The 17,323-nt window shown below is 45.5% G+C and overlaps 1 protein-coding gene across 2 annotated transcripts in view; it reads left to right on the top strand.

Moving 5' to 3' along the window:
• AGBL4 (AGBL carboxypeptidase 4) overlaps window positions 1-17,323 on the top strand; it is a 1,371,246-nt gene that overhangs the window by 1,275,300 nt on the left and 78,623 nt on the right. For both annotated transcript variants that reach the window (XM_057500192.1, XM_036892951.2), the window contains exon 9: window positions 6,928-7,039. In XM_057500192.1, the coding sequence (XP_057356175.1) occupies window positions 6,928-7,039 (112 nt within the window). The remainder of the gene's footprint in view (window positions 1-6,927; window positions 7,040-17,323) is intronic.

Here is a 17,323-nt window from a genome sequence, read left to right as displayed (position 1 = left end):
CAGCTCATCCTACTCCTGCTCTCACTCGCATTCCACGTCTACCAGGTTAGGAGGAGATACAGGGACCAGAAAGAGAGCAAAGTGTTAGCGTTATTATTGCTTAAAGCAGGACTTGGAAGGCATGGTTTATTTCTGTGACTAAAATTGGCCTCTTTTTTTCTTCACCCCCAAATTAAATTTCCCCACCAGCCACAAGCCCGGCAGGAAGTAGGCTGCCTCCCAGCTGGCACACCAGGTGGCAGAGAGGAGGCCAGAATGGACTTTGCCTGCAGAGTCCTGGTCCAAGCAAGCTGGGCCTAGAGGGCTTAGGTCAACAGGCTCTGCCCTTTTCTCAAGTTGACCAATCTTTTAAGTTCTATTCCCTCCCTTGGGAAGAGGAAGCGAGGAGGTGGAGATGAAGAGCCATTCCCTGTGTTCCTGAGAATGAAAGTCCCTACTGGGATTGAAAGCAATGGGGGGTTCTTCCAGACAACCCCAGGAACCTCTGAGGTAGGTTCTTGTATTATCCTCGTATTACACACAAGGACACTGAAGCACATAGAGCAGTTAAAGTATCTCCCATGGCAGTAGGAGAGCCAGGATGGAGACCAAGTGCAGAACCCTGAGTGAGCAGGAGCCTTGGAGAGTGCCAAGGGATCTAGTGTGGCTGGTGCACGTGGCTCAGTGTGGCAGAAAGGCACCTGGCACAAAGGCCAGGTGGAGGCTGACAGGCAGTCCGGACCTGACAAGCCTTGGGACTTGGAGGAACTGCAGCAGCACGCAGGAGGCATGCTTTTTGCAGTTAGCTTGTAGGAGGGAAAATGTGTGAGCCTTGCATGGTGCACAGATTGAGGACATGGTACAAGGAGCTGGAGGAGACTGGGGACCAGATTGTGGAGGTCCCTGAGAGACATATGAAGATCAAATCACAAGGCCAGTTAACGTGTGTAGCACTGACCTCAAACTAGGCAGTGTTGCCAGCATTTTACATGGCTGATCTCATTCAGTCCTCAAAACCCACACTCTAAGGTAGGCGAAAACCACATTTTGCAGATCAAGGCTAAGGCACAGAAAGGTTAAGCCACACAGCTGATATGGGGCTGAGTGAGGATCTTATCCAGGCAGTGTGGCCCCAGGGTCCATGCTCGCAGTCTAAGCCCCTTCTTGGGCTCAGACCTGGTCAGACTGGTGGGAAAGGGTTTCAACAGCTCCCAGGTCTAGGGAAGTCCTAAAGGGCTTTTCTTCCCCTTTGTGTTTCCTCTGCTCTTTTTCAATTAAGAAGTTGAAATAGCCACATGGAACAGTGCACTTCTTTAGAAACACCCCCCTCGGGCCTTTTTACACCTTGTCAGTGTTTTTATAGAAGGAAAAATAATCCATTGGTTCTGGAATAGATTTCCAACTCTACTTTTACAGTGTGACCTTGGCCTCAGTTTTCCTGTCTTTGAAATGTGCTGGTTGGGTTTTATGAAATCTTGAGTCCTTCCACTTGGCAGCTGGCTCTCAGAATTGTTTCAAGTTGCAGTGTGGAAATACCTCTAAGCCTGGTATTTGTTACTGCCAAGCAGAAGAAAGAGGGAGGCTGCATCCCCAGATCACATTCTGCCCACAGAAAGCGAGAAGGCACTCCGACAAAGCTTCTCCTTGGCCACTAGGAATGTGTTCTGGGAGAAAGGGCCCCAGGAAGTGTAGGGCTGGAGATGATCTCTTTTCCAGGTGTGCTCTGCAGCCCCTTCCCAAGTCCTGCCACCTTACCGGAAAGGCCAACACTACAGGGGAAAGACCTTGCTGACCCTTGGAGGGGGAAAGCCGCCTGCTTATCCTGGTTCTGCTGTGAACCTTGGGCACATCCAGGGCCACCTCACGTGAATATACGGTTTGTACACTGCACAGAGGCTCCTGGTCAAGGGGGGCAAGGCCAAGGGGCTGCGACTCTGCTACCAACCTCATGTCTGGCCAGAACAAATAGTACCATTTTGTACTATACCCACCCAGAAAGGGAGCCTGTCTGTAAATTGTCAGCCTTGACGGGGGCACCTTTTGTCAATTTGCATAAAGGTACCTTTCATGCTAGTCCCATTTAGGACTCAGTTTCCCTATTTAAAAATTAAGGGTATTGCAGCTACCCCTCACCTCATATGAGTCCCTCTGTCAGGCACTGACCTGATTCCCAGAACTGCTAAGAGGGAATAGACTGATGGCTAAGAACACAGGCTTTAGAGCTGGCACATGGGTTCAAGTCCTGCCTCTGTCCCTTGTCCATGCCAGGCTACAGGCAAATTACTTAGCCTTTCAGAGCCTCTGTTTATACAGTGTAACTGAGAGTTGGCTGTATATCTGACACTGTGCTAGCACTAAAGACTCAATGGCAAATAAGATAGATTCAGTCTCTGCCCTCCCAGTGCTTTCAGGTCTTTGAGCAAAGCAGATGAATTTGTCCAAGGTCACAGAACTCCTCAGCGGTAGATCTTGGACTCAGGCCAAGTCCTTGTGACTTGGAATCTATGTTCTTATCTATCCTCCTCTCTACCTCCACAGACCAGGTCATTCACTTCTTTTTTGTGATAATCTAAGAATGTGAGAGAACCGCTTTAAATATCTTCACAGTGGTGATGGGGTGTGGATGTGTTGTACTTATCTCCTTGTTTGAGACAAAGGACAATGCCTGCTATCCTCCATCTCCACCACAGCAGAGCCCACCCCACCTGCTAAACATTTTGTGGGAGCTATTAATGACAGATTGTCTGGCATTCTGACACTAGCCAATCAATAGAGCTGGAAGGTGCCTCAGGCCAAGGGCAATTGAATCCTAACCTTTTAGTGGCATTAAATAAAGCAATATTTATTTTGCCTTTGGTGCAAATATCCTTAATCCAATCTAGCTCATTGGTAATGCTGAAAAACTGCTGCATTTGAGGGACAATTTCATGCATGCCCCATATGTCCTTGCTTGTCAATGCTACTCTTCCAGGAGCATACAGCCCCTCGGTGCTCAGGATGAGATTGATCTGGAGCCACGAAGCTGCCTTTTTCTTTATCCTTTAGAGGAGATGAAAAGGAAATCATAAGAAGGGGAATTAAAATCATTGCTCTCATTCTAGTTGCCATTATTGCAACAGGAATGAGATACGATGCCCTTCAGGAGGTAGAGCTATTTATTTGACATTTGAATAATGTACTCTGAAACTGTTGTATCTCTGCCATTGGGCACAGAAGGAAGATACCAGTACAGGAAGAGCAAAGGAATAGCTTCATGTCTGTTTTATAGATCACACAGCCTCTTTGATGGCTGGAGAGACTCTTAAGTGTCACCGTAGACCATCCTCACATAAGACCTGGGTTTGAATCCCAGCCTATATCTTAGCAGCTATCAAGTGACCTTCTTAAGGTCAAATTTCTGTTGTGTTTTATTTTCTCATTTATGAGATGGGGATAAATTATACCTACCTCATTTAGCTATTATGAAAGTGTCTAGCATGTAACAGGTCCACAAATACTTTTGAAATGTCTTTCAGTAATTACCTAAACCTTGTTTGCAAAATTCCAGGGTGTTTGTTCATGGATGTGTGCATCTACTCATTCATTCATTCAATAGATATGTTGAGCCTTCTTACCATCTGGGTCTATAGTAGGTAAGTTGGAGTGGAGGGGGACAAGATGGCACAGACATAGTCCTTGCCTTCATTGGTCTCACGGTTTTTAAGAAGAAAGAAAAGATACTCAGGGTATCTCCAACTCAAGAGAAATAAATTATACATTAAACACAGTTATATGTAAATTTGACTTCCACAAATTTGGATTTTCTAGAATGATCCTAATGCCAAATATTCTGTCTCATTCTGCCATAAATTCTCTCATTCATATCAGAACATAGGTTCCTATTTTGAGCTCATGCAAGAATTTCATCTTAAAAATAAATAACAGAATAGAAGAGCACCAAGGAGACAGAGACCCAGAAGAGAGACCCTGGGATTTCATATTCAGTGACTCTAAATTGGCAATCTTAGGAGTGAGAGCCTGGCTTTGGAGGTCATCTTGTCCTTGCCCCTGTCTTAGTCAGCTGATTTGCATCCTGAAACCACTGAAGAGAAAGAGTCTGTGCCAGCCCTGCCCTGCTGCTACTTAGAGCCTAGTTAGGGACATAAGCATCACACACTAGTAACCTGTTAGAAATATGTCTAATTACCAACCATTCTTACTTCCCTGACTTTGCACGTGCCATGCCCTCTGCCTGGAATGCTCTCTCATGCCCTGACTTGGCAGATTCCCATCCCCCCTTGAATCACCTAGTTCAAGGTTAGGTCCTGGGCAGAAGTGGCTGTTAGCCGAGTCTGGGTGCCCTCCTGCTGCCCTGACTGCCAGGCCACAAAGAGGGAGCAGCTGGTGGATGGGGGTAGAAAAGGCACTGCTACGGTCTCATCATCTTGTGCTGATAGGGGAGCAAAACTCCCCCTGAGCATTCTGCAAAGAAAACGGACAAATACCTGCTATGTTAGGAGCATGCATACTAGATAGAGCATAAAACAATAATAAAGTATAGTAAAACAACAACCTAAAATTTTTGAGCGGCTATTATGTGCCAAAACATGTTCTTTTTACATGCTATCTCATTTAATCCACATGACATTGGCCTGAACTGTAAAAGGACGTAAGCTGTGAGCATGTCTTCTTCCTCCTGTTAGACTGTTTCTTGAGGGCAGGGAATGTCAGACTGCTCATGCACCAACCTTGACATCAACTCTTTTCTCAAGCAAGTTGTTTATAGTCTCTTTGTGCTTCTGTTTTCCCATCTGCCAAATGGGGAAAGTAATAGCACTTTCGTCATCAAGTTAGCTTAGATAAAATACTTTGTACTTAATAAAGTACTTCTTTCTTGAGACAAAGTAATGTCAGTAAATGTTCTGTGGATTGTGTTCCCTTGATAGTGACGGTAATATTGTTAGAACTATGTGTAGGGCTGGCTCTGGTTTCACTCTGCAATTAGTGAGAAGCCAGATTCAGCATTTAGTTGATCTAAATGCAGCAATGCAAAGACAGAATAACAAAACTCCTTCCCAGACATTCAAGGCCCTCCACATTTCACCTCCCTGAACCTTTACAGCTTCACCATTACTACCTCCTCACTTCATACTCTATGATTCAGTCAAACCAAATTGTCCACCATTCCCCCGACATCCTGGGTGGTTTCACAGTTCTCTTCTTTGCTTACAATTTTCCTTCTGCCCACACCTCCTGGAAAATTATCTTCATTCAACAAAGCCCAACTCAAATGGCTGCTTCTCAGTGAAGCCTTTGCCCATGTGTCCTCATGAAACATTAGTTACGCTCCCACATGGTTCCCATAAGCTTATTTTAAGCAATAGAAGGAAATTATTATTATTTATCACATCATCCCTATCCCAAACATCTTGAAGGAGAGGTGGGTCCCCAGTGGAGTCCTTTTCATTTTTCTGAGTAGCATGATAGGTGGGGATACAAAATTTAATAAGCTAAGAGGGGGTTAAATTGCATTGCTTAGGGAAATAGAGGGGCTTGGAAAATTAAGATGTGGTAACATGAGACAGAGGGAGAGAGAAGGAAAAGGGGATAATTTGGGCAGAGAAAGAGGAGAGGAATATGGCCACCATCAGTTTTGAGTCTGGTTAAAAATATGCAAAGAGCAGAGTTATCCTATAGGTGGTGAAGAGCCATAGATGAACTTTAATCAAAAAAGCAAGATAGATCTGTGTGGGAGACATTCTGGGAACAGGAAGAAGATGGCTTGGAGAGAAGAGAAGAGGTGATTTGACTTGTAAGCAAGCACAGGGTTTCTGGAAGTTGTACCTCGGCCTAGGCTGGCCTGGAGAGCTCCTAGAGTACATGAAGGCCCAGCAGATGGAGGCATAGGAACAGAGACCTGGGGGGCTTATCTTTTTCCTAAGTACAAGCAGGGCTTTGGGCAGACATTAACTAAGAAAAGGAGAAAGAGGGAGAGGAGGAGAACCAGAGGTCACAACTGCACTTGTCCTATTGAAGTCCTTTAGCATGCCCAAGGGAAAGTATAGAGACTGCTGTCAAAGCAGCCTTCACCGAGCAGGTGACATTCAAGCAAAGATTTGAAGTAAGTGAGAATGAGTCACTCAGACAACTGGAGGAAGAGGATTCCAGGCACAGGGACAGAAGCCCTGAGGCAGGATGCACCTGATTGTTAGAGGAACAGTGAAGAGGCCAGTGTCTAGTACAGTGGAAGCAAGAGGGATGGTGGTAGGATCTGAGGTCAGAGAATTTAGCAAGGATGGAGCAGATAAGGGTTGCAGCTTAAGGACTTCAGCTTTTACTCTGCATCTAATAGGGAACCATCTGAGCAGAGAAGGGACACAATCTGACTTACATCTGAAGAGGATCACCCTGGCTGTTTGTGTGGAAATTGGTGGGGAAGGTGGGGTGGGAGGATGCAAGTGTGCAAATGAGAAGACCAGGTAAGAGATTATTGCAGTGCTCTGGACCTTGGTCCAAGCTCAAGGTATTATCAGTGCAGGAGATACAAAGATGTTGGGTTCTGAATACATTTTGAAGGTAAAGACAACAGGTAATGTGGGTGTAAGACAGAAATAGCAGGGCCACCAGCAGTTCTACCCTGGGCCCTGCTTTCCACTGCCCTATAGAGATGCACATGTGCCTGTGGTCTCAAAGTTTGGGCAGTGAAGAAAGCCTGCTTCACAGAAATGTTTTGGAACCTCCCTGTAACTCATTTTCTTATGCAAAGTGGGAATTGTAATAGTAGTGATGCAACAGGGTTATTGAAAGCATTGGATGAATTAACACATGTAATATGCTTAGAATTGTTTCTGGCAAGAAATAATTCTAGGTAAGTGACATAATGACGGCTCCTACTTCTAAATGTATTTTGACAAGTGAGTAGCTTGGCTTGTCCTGTTTATACTGACTTTGACTTTGGGTGCCATCTAGGTGTTCTCTCATGGGGTTTGACCTGAACCGTCACTGGCTGGATCCCTCTCCATGGGCCCACCCTACCCTGCATGGGGTGAAACAGCTCATTGTCCAGATGTACAACGACCCAGTGAGTAACTGACCCCCCTCCTCAGGCTTGATGTGAGAAAGCATTGTGTTGCACTGGCTCAGTCCACTGGGAGCTACAGATGAGATGTCCAGAGTCGAAACCAGGGAGGGACTAGTCCTGCTGATCTCATGTCTGCACTGGACAGACCCAGGCGCCTTCCCCCACCCCTCATGAAGATTTGGGTTCAGCTGTGGGTGTCTTGTGAGATGAAGGAAATATGCTGAACAGATCCATGTTCATCAGGGGTCTTTGGTTCCAAGCAAAACAGAAATTACTAGAAGAGAAATCAAAGTATCTCATATAACTGAAGACTATAGACTGGCCTCTTCCACCTGCAGAGAATATGTGGTAAGTGTCAAGTTCTATGGCTTCCACCACTAGCGAGTGACTTTCATTTTCTATTTCCAGTTCCATAAGTGATTGGCCTGGCTTGGAGGACATGTCCACCTCTGGGCAAGTCAGCCCTGGCCCAAGAGGCAAGGATAGAGGGCAGGACAGCCTCACTGGAATTTCATGGTTGGACTTGGGAGGTGTGGTGGTAGTGGGGAGCCTGTTCCCAGAGAAGAGGGCCTGCTATTCCAGAAAGGGAAACAGTGTGCATCCACATTGAGTTCATTCATAGGGCAAAACTTTGTAAGAAACAGAAGAAGACATTGTGGTTTCATAGCTAGGAGAAGGAGGAAGACCATGATCATTCTATCTCTAAGGGCTATCAGAAGGGACAGAGCAGACATCCTGTGGGTAAAGACTGCAGGAGGAGGCAAGGCCTACAGAGAACTTTTTAACAGTTGGCTGCCTGAGGATGGAGTGGGTGTGTGAGCTGTGAACTTGGCCTTACTAAAAGTGTTCAACTTGAAGACAAATGACACTGTCAAAAATGGTGCATAGAGGGGACTCAATTATTTGGAAGACATTATAGTGAGATTACATCTGGGTTTTTTCCCACTTTGAAGACTGTGACTGTATATCCCTTTGCTGCCATCAGTTACAGATAGTGATTGCTAAGACAGCAAAGGTCTAGGACTTAGGGTATTTGGGAGAGGCACCAGTGGAACTCATTCTACTTACTCTCTTTGACAATACCCATAAAAAATTCCTAAATTAAAGAGCAAGATAATATACTGACCAGACAGAAATGTGTATTAAAAAATAAATGCATATATTAGAGTATGGATTCATGAGAAAGTAAATCATTAGGTACAATATGGTAATCAACTGTTATCTTGATCCTCCTATGTGGACTTTGCTTTCCTAGGCCTGTTCATCGCCCAACTGCTGTGTCAATGCTTATGTAGCCAGAGCTTTAATATATTTACTTCCTTCTTCCTTGTCTACAGAAGAAGGTGTTAACTGTGCTCCCCAAACCCCTTTATTACACTGAATCTTGATGCCATTCTGATCACTTTTCCTGGCAGGGAGAAGCTGCTTCTGAACTTCTCAGTTAGCATCTGTTGTCTGATAGATTCTGTGCCCCTTGCCCCAGACCTTTGCAGTTTCCCTAATAAAATCATGCCTTATTCTCCTATGTACTTCTTAATTAAAATAGCCCCTATGTTTTTTCTTCTCTGGTTGATAGTAGATATTCAATAACTATGTGTTGAATTGAATTGGGTTGAACATGGCAAATTCTGTTATGCCAAATATAGTGTGGTTTATAGATACAAAATAGTTATTCACAGAGAGGACAATGAGGCATTATGATAAAAGAAAAGACGTGGGACAAGTGGGAGCCTTGGAGCAAAGTGCTGTTCTAGATGAATCCCTGAGGAGAGAAATGAGGGCAGAGAACAGGAGAGGAATTGAAGGAAAGGGGTTAGATTTGTTGAAGAGAAGAGACCCCAGCCTGCCATTGCCATCATGAATCAGAAGCCATTGATTCACTCACAAATACCTAGGTACTCATCCATTCTTCAGAACATAGATCAGGCAAGACTGAGTTACCGAAATAATAGGACACACTGCCCTGAATAGGTTGATCATCAGCTGGTTGTGTCTTAATAAACACACTTGGAGGCTGAGCTAGCTGTGTAAGCTACTCGTCTTGCAAGTCCGCTCCTTTACGCCCCAAGCAAGGACATGGAACGCTAATATCCACTCATGCTAACCTGGAACAGGATCTCAGCTCCTCAGTCTTTCCCCCCCTCCCTCTCCTTCCTGTCTTTTCCTCCATTCTTTCCTTTCCCTTTTCCACAAATATTTAACAAGTAGTTCTATATACCAGGCATTGCTTTTCCAATATTGAACAAAACCTTAACCCTTGCAATATCATTGAGAAATAGACATTAAACAAGTAAATACTGATAAATATAGATTTGCAAACTGTGTCTGGGGCTACCACAAAAAGCATACACGGTTTGCCATATATGTAGAATGATTATACATTTCAGCTTGTATGGGGCAGTTCTGGTTTACACCTGTTGTCTGAAATATTTATTAATAGTGTCTTTTTCACTCTTAAAAGGGCCCTCCCAGTTTGGATGATAAATTATATGTTCTCTCTACTTAAAAGCTGTGTAAAGCACTTAGCACCATACCTGGTGTGTAGCAGATCCTCAACAAATAGAATGGGGATCCAACTCAAATTCGCCTTTGATTTCCAGAGTTGCTGGGCCCAGTAGCAAACACTGCAGTGCCCCAATGCATTGCCCTAATAGCTGGAACTGAGTTTCTTCTCCTGACCTTCATTGACACATACAGCATCATAATCACTCAACCCTGAGCCATCTGAACTGCTAGGATGGCTTCTGGCCTTGTTCCTAAATGCTCAAAGCCCTACTCCCTCCATCCCGGTGGCCTTCTCCTCACCGAATCAACAAGCAGAGAATCAGCAAGACCCTCGTTGGGCAGGAACTGTGTGCTAACGGTCATTTCTCACAGCTGGGTGCTGGGAATACTCAGAGCCAGTGTCCACCTCTTAGATGTTCACAGCCCAGTGGAAACAGGCATTTATACAGTTATTCTAGGTGCATTGGTAAAGGGAGGCACAGGGTTTGTGGGAGCCCATAGAAGGAGCCGATTCCAAGAGGCCAAACCTGAGCTGATGCTTGAGGAATGCCCAGGGCAGAGAGGGCTTTCCAAGTGAGGAGGTACATATGCATCTGCCCCAGAAGGAGGCACACTCAGGAGAAGGCAAGCCATCCAGTGCGGCTGGTATCAAGGCCAGACAGAGGGGTGGGGGGGTTATGATAAAAGGGTGCAATTAATGCTTTATTCTCATGGGAATGGGGAACCACTGAAGGATTTGAAGGAGGGAAATGACAGAATCAGCTTTATTTTTCAGAAAGATTCCTCTGGTGCCTGTGATGCCAGGGTTCTTGTTTGCAAAGTCGAATAATGCATTTTGCAAACACCCAAGGTAGGAGAGCCAGGGAGAGGCTTTTATTGAGAGACACAGTGTGAGGACAGAGCTCTTGGCTTACCCCAGGAGGGGACAACAGGTGTGTTGCCTAGGGGTTTTATAGGCAGTTGAGGATTTGGGGAAACATGAAAAAAGGCTTAGGGGTGTGGACTTGTTAGGTGATTCCTGAATATTTAGAATTAACTTAACATAAGGAATTTCCTTCTTTGATTTCTCCCTGGGATACCATCCTCTTGGTCAGGGAGCATATGAAACACGGCCGCCTGCCCAGCCTTCAAGGTGGGCTGAATTATTGTCTGTTTGCTAAAGAGTAAATTAAGAATCTTACTTCTTAAACGTCCTGGGTGTTAAAATACAATCTTATCTTTAAGGTGGAATCCTTCCTGCCTTTTACTATGTTGTTTATGGCTGGGCCTGCATGCTAAATTAGTTGCCCAGTTTGCAAAATCACCTCATAAGGTCTGAAGGAGGAAAGACAGCACATAAGCCGGGCCTTTTAGTATTCTAAAGTGAATCTTACACATGATCACAAATGATTAGCATAATAAAATATGTGCTACTCTTCTTTAGCTGGGGAATATTAACTGATCTCACTGAAGAATGACTATAGAGCTTAATGCTTAACGCAGAGTTTTGGTAGGGGGTTTCTTTGCATGTAGTTACATTGCTCTCACTGTAAATATCTTGCCTTGCTTTTTCCAGAGGCCCTCACCCTACTCTGTCTAAGCCCATGGTCCCTGTCTCACCTGAAAAGAGATGGATTTGGATGATGCCAGGCTCGCCAGTTATAGCCTGCTGCTGTTGGGCTAGAAAGGAGGAGGGGTCTGGAGATAATATACTGGGGAGACAAAAATGACTCAGTGACTGTGGCTGGTGGGAGAGGAGGCAGTCTTGCAAGATGCCCACAGCTGGGCTCTGACATGGGTGGGCGTGTTTCCCTGCCTGAGAAGGGGCCCAGGAGGACCAGTAAGCATGGGGACAAGCCTTAGACATGCTGACTTTGACTCTGAGCAGTTGAGTGAAATGTCCGACCTGCCTGTGAGTCTCCTGGTCCTCCTGTGAACTGTGCTGTGTTCTCACCTGGCAACAAGAGCCTGCCATCCTGTGTTAATGAAGATACTTACTTCAAAGGCTGCTTTCCTAGTCCTGTGCTCACTAAACCAGTCACCCATCTCAGGGTCTTGGATATCAAATGATGATCTTGACAAAGGAGTGTTTAAGCCAGAGGACAGCCCTGGATCTCAAATACGAAGTGTTTTATGTCCCACTCCCAGGACAGCTCCCTGAGGACAGCGTGGCCCTTGTTTACCAATTGCGATTGATTGTCCCCCAGGGATAGAGTCTAGCTGATTCATCTCCCTGTCCCCAGTGACGAGCAGGGACCAGACTCTGAGCAGTGTAAATGCTGAGCAAATGACTAAATGAACCCTGAGCCTCTGTGACAGTTTTTCTAAGATCCTCCTGATGAAAAGAAGCAAATGAACCACAGACTCCTCAGTCTCCCCTACACTCTCAGCATCCCAGACCCTGCTGCCACTATCATTGTGCCCTCCTTCCCTAAAGGCCTTGGTCATGGACATGAACCCCCTCCTGGGTTCAGGTGGACATGAATCCCCCCACTGCAACCTGCTGAGATTGTCCTAAACTCCCAGGGACAGAACATGAGATCTGCATCACCCACTTTTGTTCCTATGACACAGGTTTCTGATCAGTTTCACTAACGTGCTCCACCCTTGGCCTCACTGCCCACCCCATTCCACCCAGCACTGACATCAGCTGTCTCTGCCCACCAGAAGCTCACTCAGTTCCCCAGGTCCCTGTCTTCCCACCACCCAACCACTTCTTTTTCAGAAGCTACACTTAGACATTTCAGTATCTTTATTGGTGAAGACCAGGGATGCTGGTTCCAACTGTGGCCCACCTCCAGTCTTGCCTTCCTGTTCTGAAGTTAGACACAAGCACCCTCCCTCTCCCTCAGGTCATGGGCACCAGAAATAACATCACCTTTCTAATAAGAGCTCGCCTCCTACCCATGGGAGTTTGGCTTCATCCTGGCACACACACCATAGCGTATGACAGTGACTTCACACCATCAGCCACACAACCAGAATCCCTCACACACACACAGGACACACACTGGGCCTTCCTCTCACAACTACCTCCAGCTGCAGGCTTAAAAAGCTAAGTCCACTTATGGAAGAGCTTCCTAGGATCACCCATCTGTAACTCTACTAGCATCCAACTATGAACCTGTGAGGTACATCTAGAGAAGTGTTTGGTGGAGATAAATGTAAAAAGAAGATACTGCTTTAAAACGCTCTGTTATTGGAATGAAATGCACACATTTCTCAGTGTTACCATGTGCAGGACCTTTGGGTATCCTCTGGAGATACAGAGATTAATGGGGCAGGGTCTCAGGCCAGGAAGAGCTCACAGTCTGATGGGAAGGCCAGACCCTTACGAACAGTTTTAATCCAAGGCAGCGAGGGAGAGGTGGTAGAATAGAGGAAGCACAGTGTTTGGGAAGCACGGGGCCAGGGGAGGTTAATCCAATGTGTGTGTGTCTGCAGCAATTCACAGAAGTTTTCTTAAGGATTTAGGACTGGACCTTTAGGAATGCATAATACTTCATCAGGTGGCTACGGCACAGGGATGAGGGATATTACAGGGAAAGGGGAGAGGGCGTTCCAGGGAGAGCTGAGTGATGGAATGGAGGAAGGAAACCTCAGCTGCTGGGGCTGGTGTGCAGGATTTATGACAGGGAGCTGCAGGAGGGCAGGTGGAGGGGCAGAAGGGAGGAAGCTCATGGGTAAGTTTCAACACTGAGCCAAGGATTTAGGCTTCTTCCTTTAACCCAATATTCACTTCTCTTTGAAATCAAAGTCTTAGGTCCTCTTTTAAATTGATTTTATTTGAATTAAATATCATGACTGTAAAAAAAAAAACTCAGGACAGTGAAACAAAATGTCACTTGTCAGGCATATTCCAGCACACACACTATCTCTCAATCTTCTTGATTATCAGTATAGTCAGTGGAGAGCCATCAAAAACCATTTAAGCAAGGGAGAAAGAGATCAGTGAATGGTGTTCCCATCCATTCAGTCCCCCAGTCTAGAAACTTAAGATTCATTCTAAAATTTAAACCCATCTGGGTCTCTCTCCCCTGCTTAAAACCTTCCAGTGACTCTCCATTACTTGTGTGATAAAGGCCAACATTTCTGGCATGCCATTCAAGAACAAGCCCTTTTCATATCCAGGACGTAGCATAGAACATTGCACCATAGAGAATATTATGTTGAATGCTACATACTTTAGAAAATTACTTAGACTGTAGTGTGGACAGTAGATCAGAGGAGAGGAAGCCATGTAGGAGGAAGAGTGACCTATGTTAGGTGCCTACTGTAGTGGTCCAGGGGAAGGACAGTGAGCTCTGAACTCCAAGGGGCGAGGGCTGCTGCTAAGGAGAATCCCCAGGGACTGATGGTAGGAGATGTGTGGGTTGCCTCCTGCCCTTTCCTTTGCCCCTGCATCCCTCAGAGCCCAAGGGTTTTTGTTTCAAGAGGTTTCTATGCCCTGAGGTGGTTTCCTCCTTTTTCCTAGAAGAGAAGGGCTTATGTTGCTATAACAACTTGGCTGCAGCTCTTTTAGACAGATCCATTCCCTTAAATCATTTAAGGAAAATTAGCTGCCATAACAACATGGAGCAGTTTTTAAAATAGAGCAACACAGGGCTGGGTTTTTGTTTTTTTTCTTGCCTCCTGTTGTCCTCAAGATAAGCTGCTCTTTCTGCCAAGTAAATAAATAAATTATAACACATTTACATGACAAACAACAGTCGGTGACATGGTCAAATAACACACACAGAACCAGCCTTCATTCACACTGCACACAAAATATACATATACATAATACAGAAAAATGTAGACAGTGCATACATTTACATACATAAAGCAGAAATTACATATACATAACAACATACATGTGGTAAATAAGAGACAGACAAGTATGTAGTTATACACAGTCTCATAAAGGATGTATACACAAACACACAGCCATGCACAGTTTTACCGTTTAGTTAAAATGGAAGGAAGTGGCCCATGAAGTCTATTCTTAGTGTAAGCAGAAGTTCACTAGGACACCCTGAGATGGCGACTCCTTGGGAGAAACCGAAGGGCACCCATACCTGACAGCCTGGGAGGAGAACCTTGCTGGTGGGAGGGGTACACCCCCTCGGAAAGGATGGTGGTACTGGGTAGAAGCTGGAAGCACCCCCACCCCCACCGCACATGCGCCTTGCGGTGAACCAGGAGAGCAGGAGGCAGCTGTGGCATTTTGAGTGGGAAAACTCTGTGCCCTATGGCAGGGTGTTTATTGCTCCTTAGGAGGAGGTGGTACCACCCTGGTGAAAACCACATCCTGAAGAGCATTTGCACACTGTCTCACTGAGGCCTCAGGATCGCAAGAACCCAGACCATGGGTTCCCAAACATTTGTTCCATCCGCATGTCTCTGACTTTATTATCCCAAAGGTCCCCTTCAGGGAGCAGCTGAAACTGTGTGGGCTTATCTTTGTGGCAACAGAGGGACTGAGAACACGAACGCCCCTGCCCAGGTGGCCAAACCACGGGTTTGTTTGGTGCTCTCAGGCATGTCTCTTCCCATCTCTGTGCCTTTCATTTCCCCTGTCCTGCATTGTAGGGGTCGAAAGATGACTCCACAGTGCCCTCTGGCTCCAAGAGTCTGCATCGTCTTGGGGTTGTCGGTTCTGTATGCTGGGCTGAAGGGCAGGATTTCTAGGACAAGGCACAGAAGTCCTGGCTGCGACCAGAGAAGGACAGCCTGGAGTGAATGCCCGTGAAGAGGCTCAGCACATGTTGAGGTTCCATAAATGTTAGTTTTCTCAGCCTTAGTCTGCGTATCTGTTAACAGAGATCAAAATAGTCCCTGCCCTGCATACCTCACAAGTTGGAGAGAGACCTGATGTCTGTGAATGTCAGGTGTTTATAAAAGTGAGGGAGGATCCTTGCCCTGTTGTGGGGTGGAGAGGAACGCTCCGTTGAAATGTCCCGACTGCAGCCGGCCGCTGGACGTGTCCCTAGGGAGAGAGTCACTGCGTTCACACTGCCACCATACATCACACACTGGGGTCTGCTCAAATATATTTCCACTCTTACCAACGTGGCCCAGGAACTCAGTAAATAGCCACAAGGGGGAAGGTTCAATATGGGAATAAAAACTGGATGTAAATGTAAGATTGTATAGTGGGCTCAGAGAACAGAGGATGCTTTGAATTCATGAAATTTTTAGTTTTTCCTACAACAGCTTGAGATGGTTTTTGAAACTTAAAGGCATTTTAGGAGAGATCATTCTTTTTCTAGAGGGCAACTTCTCTCACCTATGATAAAAGACATGGTTTTTATAACTTTCTAGATGATAACTTTGACTCTGACAGCAAGCACGGCGGAGAGATGGGTCTCTCATTTCATAGTAATATTCCTGCCAATTTGGTTGTTGCCTTCCATTTCTCTAACATCTTTTCATCCTGAGCGACTCTGGATACCTCTCACCAACCAACTAGATACATTTTGTTTCAACTACATGGGTATCAGCAAAGCTTCTAGACGGTACCCTGTGAGTCAAGTCAGTTAAGCTATCTGTGTCTTATTTTTCCCATCTGTAAATTGAAATTAACAATGCCCATCTCATGGGATTTCGCCCAGGATAAGATAATATGTATGTAAATAACTTTCAATTATAGATATATGAGAAAGGGAGCTATTAATATTTTATGCATTTGGCCATTACAACACATACCTCACTGTCCCTACTCCTGCCCCTGCCCCCTAGTTCCTATGCCCCACTGCAGATTGTGATCCCACTGAGGGTGTTCATTTTTGTATCCCTAACACCCAGCGCAGGGCACAGGCCCTGTATGAATATATGTTGGGAGAGAAAGAAGAAAGATATGAAAGAAGAAATCCACACATCAAAACCTGAAATTAACATCTGAACAAGGTTCTGAGGAATGGATGGAAGTAAAGAGGTGGAAAAAGTATTCCAAGTCCAGAGACACACTAAGTCGTTCTCAAAATCCTACTTATGCTCCAGGCCCACCTTCTCTAAGATCTCTCTGTGAATATTTTGTCCTACCATGTGTTTTGTCTCTTTGTTCTTCTGTTAATAAACTTTGCTTCTTTCATCTAGTGCTTTCTTCAATAAACATTTATAGAGTGTGTTCCGTGGGCTTGGTGCACCAGGAGTATCTCCTCTGACTGTAGGTTCCATTTTCTCAGCTAATTTGCAAAACCCTCCTGTGCAGAGGATCTGCCTTCACCTCCTTACTGCCCTGGGCAGGGCTGGCCACTCAACTGGTAGCTCTGTGAGAAATTCTTAAGCACTGATTGAAGCATAGTCTCTCCAGTAGGGTAGTTATTTGGATTTCCAAAGTCATCCCACAGGGCTGGGTACACCCCACAGTTAAAGCGCACATCATGCTGTGTTTTAGTAATAAGTTTTCTGCCTTCTTTAGACTGAACTTCTCTCAAGGACAGAATCTCTCTCAGCTTGCACCTCCATCACCTGGCAGAGTCCCACACTTACTAGGCACTTGATGAGTGTTTGGGGGAATCTTAGCTAAGTCCTCCCACCCACTGTTTCCCAGCAAGACAGCTGGGAAATCCATCTAGAGAAATCCATCACACTCTTGACTTTCAGGTGTGTGCAGTTCCCTCTCACTGCCCTGCATTTCCACTGACTCATCTTTCCTTGGGTTTTTACCTCCCTTCTCACCAAGAGCTCCCACATATGAAACATTTTTCATATGCTTACAAATTAGGAAATCCTAGAGTGTTAGAATCCAGCCATGTAGGATCTCCATCACAAATCCAGAAATTCTAAAATTCTTCACTTTTCTCCCTCTCTGCTACC

This window comes from Manis pentadactyla, chromosome 4 (genome assembly GCF_030020395.1).
Source record: "Manis pentadactyla isolate mManPen7 chromosome 4, mManPen7.hap1, whole genome shotgun sequence".
NCBI classification, from domain to species: Eukaryota; Metazoa; Chordata; class Mammalia; order Pholidota; family Manidae; genus Manis; species Manis pentadactyla.
Note: the sequence above shows the minus strand (reverse complement) of the source record. Positions and strands in the feature narration are given on the sequence as shown.